We start from the raw sequence: 7,615 nt of genomic DNA on the forward strand, positions 1-7,615 counted from the left end.
ATGGGCCTGACCTGACTAGGTGAGCACTTCAAAGGGAAAAGGCCCTTAAATCAGGCCTGCTAGGGCCCAAGGAGGGCAGCTTCTCTGAGCTTAGAGATGCCAGCTCTACAAGAACTGAAATCAACCAACAACCATGAGCTTGGAAAAAGACACAGACTAAGAAACACGAACCAATAACTCAATTTCAGCCTGCAAAGCACTCAGTGAGCAGAGATGAGCTCAGCCATGTCCAGACTTCCAACAGGAAGTCTCCAGTAGGTGTTGCTTTAAGCCAGTGGCTTTGTGATCTGTTATGCAGAAATACACATGGGACAGGCTTTGTTGCTCATAAGGGAAAAACCAATCCTTGGTGCAGAGCTGGGATCAGATGATGCAATGGGAAGGAACCTTCACCCAGTCCAGAACCAGATGAGGTAAGCCTCACGCCAGAATGCTCACACCTGGCTGTCCTGAGCAGGAAGGCCACTGCCACACCAACATGTCCACTACTCTAGAGCCAGGTCCCCACCCCATTTTAGATTGGAAATCTGACTCCAAAGAGGGGTTGTGACTGCTCTCCTCCCACAGAACAAAGAGGTGGATGCAGTCCTCAAAACAGGAGGCCTGGTGAGTTAGATGGACCCACTGCTGCAGTCCATGAGGTTTTTAACATGGACCCAGGGCCTCTGGAGGGGAGCCAACCTCCTGGAGCCACGTGGCAGATGCAGCAGTCCTGGGCATCTGTGAGACACAGAAGCTGCTTTTCCAACTTTATTTAGAAAAACAAATCCAGGTCCCAGTGCCCCCTGTACCCTCCCAGACCCCAGCCATAATTTAAATAACTTAGAGACAGAGTTGGAGGGAGGGGACAGGAGAGGTTGGGGTTGCGGTGGAAGGAGGAAGAGAGCCCACTACAGCCGCCGCAGTGCCCGCTTCTTGTCCGTCTTTTTCTTGGCTGCCAGCTTCTTGTCACGCTCGCCAGCATGCTTCTTGGCCATGGGACCCTCAGACCCTCCTGGGCCCCCTGGGGCCCCAGGATCGGTGGAGGAGGCTGCAGTGCCACTGGCCAGGGCACGACCAGCTTCGGCCCTGCCACTGGGCCCACCAGCGCCCCCGTGGATCTCTGTGAGCAGACGGGCCCGAGCCGCATACTCCTCATAGTTCTCGAGGAGAAGGCGGCCCGCCTCCTCGTTGAGTGCAGACTCGGGGTTAGGGTGGATCAGCAGGCACTTGATGGTCTGTGGGAAGAGGCCCAGGGTCAGGGAGGGTTGGGCAACCTACAGGAACCCCGGACCTGCACAAGAGGGTGCTTTTGCTCTGCCTGTTCCTTCTGCTCCCAACTCAGCTGCCTGGAGGATCAGATTGAGGATCCACCGATGCCACACCCTCCCTCATCTTTGCTCACTGTCTCCCTGAGAGGCCACGTTCCTGTTACTCGACTCACAGGAGATGTTCCCAAAAGGACACGACACCACGGGGCCAATGGTTTAAAATGTCCCTGGTTCTCAGTGGAACTTGCTGAGTGATGGGGGGAAGCCAAGGCCTCCTCTGAGGAGTCCATTACTTGCCTGAGCCCCAGACTTGAGTCCTATCATGGTTTTGAATTTGCCTCTGTGCTGTTCATCGCCACCTCAGAGGCCCTCGGATTCAATGAGTGAGACCCAGAGCCTGGACAAAGGGAAGAGGCTTGCCCCAGGGCCACTGAGGATGTGAGGACCTCACACCTGCCTATTGGACTCTAAAGCTCCCACCTTTCCAGATAGAGGAGAAATCCTGACCTGTCACTGTCTTTTATAGGAAATCCTAAGACAATAGCTGGGTTGGACCCTACTCAACAGGGCAAGACACCAGGACTGGTGGCCTGAGGTGCACCTCGAGGGTGGCCCTCAGGAGAGGGGGGATTCCTCTCAATGCCCCTTCATCAGCCTGTCCTGAGGCATAAATTGGACTGCAGAGGTGTGACATGCAGCCAGGCCTCCAGCAGCCCCTGGTGCAACCTCAAGTGGGCTGGGTAAACTGGCCAAGGCTGTTTGCTCCCTGGGGCCACTAGGACACACACACAGCACCTGGCTCAGCAGACATCACTGATGGTGACCAGGACGCAGGTCCCCACCCTAATTCTCACCACTGCATGCAAACTGCAGGCCTGGCTGCCCTTCCCACGGCTCTCTTGCTGGCTGAGTCCCCAACAGGTCCAGATGCAGACTCAGCAGCCAGCAGGCCTGGAGCTCAGTGCCAATGTCCCCAGTAGCCTCCAATGACCTCCAGGGGGAGGGAATCAGTGCATGTGGGAGGGAAAGGTTCGGGGTCTGTTTACCTTGGAGCTCAGTCCACTCCCTGTGCATTGCAGGAAACCCCAATTTCCCGCCCTCTCTGCCATGTGCCCCAGGGGCTCATTAGAAATTAAGTCAAAAAAATTTTTTTCAGCCTGCAGGGAGGATGGGGGAGGCAGCAGGCTGTGAGCAGCCTGTGAAGAACTTGGAGCACCGGCCTAGACCAGGACGCCTCCACCTTGGCCAAGTCATTCTTCATCATGGGACCACCCCGTGCACTGTAGGATGTGAGCAGCACCCTTGGCCTCCACCCACCAGATGCTAGTGGCATCCCAACTTGTGACAACATTTTTGGTCTCTTGATGATGCAAAATACCCCTTGTGGAGCCAAATCACCTCTGGCTGAGAAACCCTGATTTATGAACTCTATCACTGTTAAAAAAACCACTGAGCTGTATACTTTGGAACAGTGAGTTTTATGGCATGTAAATTCAGCTTTAGCAAAAAAGCCTCTAATGGGACCCCATCTCTGCAGACCATAAAAATTTAAAAATTAGATGGGTATGATGGTGCATGTCTGTAATATCAGCCATTCAGGGAGCTGAGGCAGAAGATCACCTGAGCCCAGAGTTCAAGGCTACAGTGAGCTATGATTGTGCCACTGCACTCCAGCCTGGGAAACAAAGAGCCTGTATCTTTTAAAAAGAGAGAAAGAAAAGCTTCTAACCAGACTCTTGACTTCCACCTGTCAGAAAACTGTCCTACAGGCTAGGTGCAGTGGCTCACTTCTGTAAGCCCACCACTTTGGGAGACTAACGTGAGAGGATCACTTGAGTTTAGGAGTTTGAGACCAGCCTGGGCAACAAATGAGACCCCATCCCTGTTTTATTTAATTTTTTAATTAAATAAAAATTTCACCCAGGTTGGAGTGCAGTGGCGTGATCTCAGCTCACTGCAACCTCCGCTTTCCGGGCTCAAGTGATTCTCCTGCCTCAGCCTTCCTAGTAGCTGGGATTACAGGTGGGCACCACCTCTTGTCACCCAGGCTGGAGTGCAGTGGCACAATCTCAGCTCACTGCAATCTCCACCTCCTGGGTTCAAGCGATTCTCCTGTTTTAGCCTCCCAAGTAGTTGGGATTACAGGTGCCCACCACCATGCCCAGCTCATTTTTATATTTCTAGTAAGACGCAGTTTCACTATGTTGCCAGGCTGGTCTCGAATTCCTGACCTCATGATCTACCCACCTTGGCCTCCCAACGTGCTGAATTACAGGAGTGAGCCGCTGCGCCGGCCTAATTTTTGCATTTTTAGTAGAGAATCTGGTCTCCAACTCCTGACCTCAAGTAATCTGCCCACCTCAGCCTCCCAAAGTGTGGGATTATAGGTGTGAGCCACGGTGCCAGTCTACCCATCGCTTTTTTTTTTTTTTTTAAAAGACAGAACCATGTTACAATAGGAGCCCATCACTTCCTGCATGGCAAGGTGCCCTTGGGCACTTCTCAACAATACTTGGTGTCCTGGGTCTGGCACTGTTCAACTTTCCAGGAAAGCTAGCAACCTGGATTTTTACATGGAAACCTTCAACTACTTTACAGCTGACTCAGAAAAACTAAAGAAAGCACTATGGCTCAGACACCAGTGGACCTCCAGAGGCGGGAAGCAGAAGGCCCAGCCCTAGCCCAGAACTCACCAGCAGCACGTGTCGGATGCCCAGCTCAGCTGTCCAGTCCCTCTTGAGCACGTTGACGCAGATCTCGCCATTGGCGCCCACGTTCGGGTGGAAGATCTTGGTTAGGAAGTAGCCCTTGGGTGGGGAGGCAGGGAAGTCCTTCCCCAGCAGGAGTTTCATACGGAACAGACCTCCAGCATATGGGGTCCCCTCTGGAGTGGAGGAAGGGGGAAAGGGTCAGGGCACTCAGGACTCCCAAGGCACCTCAACGCCTCAAAGCCCAGACTCCGTGGTCTGGCTGTGACACAGGTGGGTGTCCTGCCAGCTCTGCCATCAGGCTGATTTTTTTTTTTTTTTTTTGAAATAGTGGCACAATCTCAGCTCATTACAGCCTGCCAATTCCCAGGCTCAGGTGATCTTCCCACCTCAGCCTCCCAAATAGCTGGGACTACAGGCTTGCCGCCATGTCTGGCTACTTTTTTCGGAGAGACAGGGTCTCACTATGTTGCCCAAACTGGTCTTGCACTCTTGGGCTCAAGCAATTTGCTCACCTCAGCCTCCCAAAGTGCTAGGATTACAGGCATAGACCACCATGCCCAGTCAGGCTGGAGAATTCTTAAGAGGAAGAAAGGCTGGTTCCTAGGGAACCACAGGACCTCACCCAGAACTCAGAGATGATGCCCATCTTGCAGCTCCCAGCTGTGTCACTATCAAGCTCTAGTCTCCACCCCCTGGATATCCCTTCTCATGGCTCAAGTGACCACCCCAGTCACAGGCCCTTCCCAGGCGCCAGGGACCCAAGTACCTACTTATCTCCCTTTAAGATGCCTACTTACATGACTTTCAGACAAAGGATCCAACGATCTGTCAACTCCATGGCCTCCCACCTCAATCAACATTCTCCCACTCGCCCACTTGCTTGTCCCTCCCCTAGCCCATCAGCTGCTTGACCATAGCCCACTAGGTCCTCTCATGAATCTCATCCCACCTCTGAGGCTAGCTTCCTGACTGGCCTCTGTTTCTTCCCCCTGCCAGGCCCACTCTCCTTACTCCAGTTAACAGGAACTTTGGAGGGATCTGCCATACCCCTGCTTTAAACCTTCCACCAGCTTCCCCTACAAACTGCTTACAGAGACCTAGAAGCCCTAAAAGATCTGCCCTGAGCAGCTTCACCATCAACTTACTTCATGTGTTTTTCTTTTTTTTTACATTTTTATTTATTTATTTAAAGAGATGGGGTTTCTCCATGTTGGCCAGGCTGGTCTCAAACTCCTGACCTCAGGTGATCCGCCCACCTCGGCCTCCCAAAGTGCTGGGATTACAGGCTGGAGCCACTGCTCCCGGCCAAAACCACAGATACTTCGTGTGTTTTTACCAAGCACACAGCTCCACCCGCCTCAGGGGCTTTCTGGGAGCCTTCCCATCTTCATGATCCCGTGCCCTGTTATCACCCCATGCAGCAAGGCATGAATGATCTCAACTGTCACCACCATCACCACCACCACCACAGTGGACTAGACCATTCCTTCACATGCTCTTCTCAAATCCTGACTGGTTTTGTAGGAATTCTGGTGATAACATAAATGTAGCTTGCATGAAACCACATTCTCAATAGCTCTGCAAAATCACATGGTTATTTATGACCTGTCTCTCCATGATACTGCATCTGGCTTGTCTCCTCATCCCTGACACTCGCAGCAGGATGGAGTTTGAGATCATCTGGCTTACCCTCCCAGGCCTTTCCTGACACCATTCCCACCACCTGCAACTCTCTTCCCCACTCTATTCATTTCTATCCATTCTCAAGTCCAGGGAAGCCATGTCTGAGAGCCTTGCTTCAAATCCAGGGTACCGCCCCATGATAAACTGTCTCAATCACCAGGTATGTGTCGACTCTTATGAGAAAAGGATACATAACTGTCATTTGTGGCATCCTGCCCTATCCACCACTGCACCCCCCGCCCCTGACACAAGGCCGGCCTGTAATGGGTACTGTACTTCTGGTGGTCTGTTCTAAAGCAGGATCTAAGCAGCAACCCCCCTCCATCTTTCCTTCCACACTCACCAGGGCCCTCGATGGTGACCTGGAGGTCGGTGAGGTCCTCCTCGTTGGGAAAGACCTTGATGCCATCGGGTGGGTCTGTGGTCAGTGTCGTCACCTCCTTGTACACCAGGCGGATGATGTGCGGGGGCAGGTTCTCCACGTTGGAGTTCTGGGCACGGTGGGAGAGCAGGGTGAGCGGATGTTCAGAGTTAGGCTTCCCGGAGGGCCTAAAGATGCTGAGACTGCCCGAGTCTTGACCCAGTGGCCCCAGGCTGTCAATCATCCTTGAACTCCCAGACCCCCACCCACGATGCTTTAGGCCACCTGCCCAGGCAGAACTCCCAAGAGAAATGGGGACGGGTTCCCGAGGGGGCTTCCAGATAAGTCCATCCGTCCCAGAAACCCCCAAAGCCCGCTCCTAACCCTGCATGGGCCCCAATGCTTCCCATGGGCCAGAGATCTACCCTCTCCTCCTTCTCCACTTATTTTTGGTTAGCGCATCTTTGAAACCCCGGCTCAGGTCTGGAGATGGCGGCGGGGCGTCCTTGCTCCCGGTAACACCCATGGGCGGGCCGCAAAGCGCCCGGAGCCCTCGCCGCCAGGGAGACTGCGGGCCGCCCAAGCTCCTGCTCCGCCTGCAGGAAGGCCCGAGGGCTCTATCTGAATCAGGGACCCCCAGGCTGGCCCTCAAACCCCACAAGGCCGCCGGTCGAAGGAGACTCCGCCTCCTCCCTCAGGGGCACCCCCAACCACCCTCTCGGGCCTCGCCGCCCGCGCTCACCATGGCTGCGGCCGGCCGGGGGCGGGTCCCCCCGGCCCCCTTCCTGCGTTCTTCGGCCGGCCGGCCGGGGCGGGGGGCCCAACTGCTGCCGCTACGGCCCTGGCGAGACCCGGGCGGCCCCGCTCAGCTCCCCGCTGCCTCCGACACCTGCCGCTCACAGCGACCAACAACCCACCACCCAGGTACCCGGCCGCACTGAGCCGGCCGCGCGCGCACCACAGCTTCTTTATAGCCGCCCGCAGGCCACGCCCCCCGCAGCCCCTCAGCCCCAAGCCTCAACCGTGACGTCAGCGCGCACGTTCCTTGGTGTTCGACGGGCTCGCTCCCTTCCCCCGCAAACTGTGGTCAGAAGCGAGGGAAGTGGCGGAGAGGGCTGGGAGGCGGGCCGGCCAATGGGGGTCCGCGAGTGTCGGGGAGGGGTCTCAAAGAACGGAGGGGCTGAAAAAGGAAAGTAGAGAGGAAGGGGACGCGGAAGGCGACGCGGCCGCTGATTGGGCCGTTTGAATGAGACGCCGCCACGGCCCGGCATACGCGCGCGCGCGCCCTGACGCTTAGGAAGTCGCGCACGCGACTAACGGTCGTCTTCGGGGCTGGAGCATGGCGAGGAGAGGCGGGACTCGGGGTTTTAAACGCGTGACGGAAGGCGCTCGGGCCAATAGAGGTGCGTCTTAGTGACTAGAGGGTCACGAGACTCGCACGGGCCAATGGCTGACAGAGGCCGGTCAGAGGGCGGGCAGGAATGGATAGCGACCAATACAGACCCAGTTTCTTGCAGATCAAACCGCTCCCAGCCAACGAAATCCATTGATTTTTATATATGCAAATGAGTTGTGCGCTGCTGCGCGCGCCCCCTCCTCTCAGCCGCGGT

General features: G+C 55.4%; 1 protein-coding gene across 1 annotated transcript; it reads right to left on the minus strand.

The window, feature by feature from the left end:
- Positions 1-734: 734 nt before the first annotated feature.
- Positions 735-7,308, minus strand: UBE2S (ubiquitin conjugating enzyme E2 S). The gene is made up of 4 exons (XM_017546575.2): positions 6,748-7,308; positions 5,988-6,135; positions 3,944-4,134; positions 735-1,217 (listed from the first exon to the last, which is right to left on the minus strand). Exons 1-4 carry the CDS (start codon positions 6,748-6,750, stop codon positions 891-893), a joined length of 669 nt encoding a protein of 222 aa, XP_017402064.1. The 5' UTR covers positions 6,751-7,308; the 3' UTR covers positions 735-890.
- Positions 7,309-7,615: the final 307 nt, after the last annotated feature.

This window comes from Cebus imitator, unplaced genomic scaffold (genome assembly GCF_001604975.1).
Source record: "Cebus imitator isolate Cc_AM_T3 unplaced genomic scaffold, Cebus_imitator-1.0 Scaffold190, whole genome shotgun sequence".
NCBI classification, from domain to species: domain Eukaryota; kingdom Metazoa; phylum Chordata; class Mammalia; order Primates; family Cebidae; genus Cebus; species Cebus imitator.

What these genes read in the sequence shown, in the direction of transcription:
- UBE2S (XM_017546575.2), bottom strand. An exon ending in GGTCACCATCGAGGGCCCTG is followed by an intron (nt 4,135 to 5,987) that starts GTGAGTGTGGAA and finishes CCTCCACTCCAG; the next exon opens with AGGGGACCCCATATGCTGGA. An exon ending in GCATCCGACACGTGCTGCTG is followed by an intron (nt 1,218 to 3,943) that starts GTGAGTTCTGGG and finishes CTCTTCCCACAG; the next exon opens with ACCATCAAGTGCCTGCTGAT.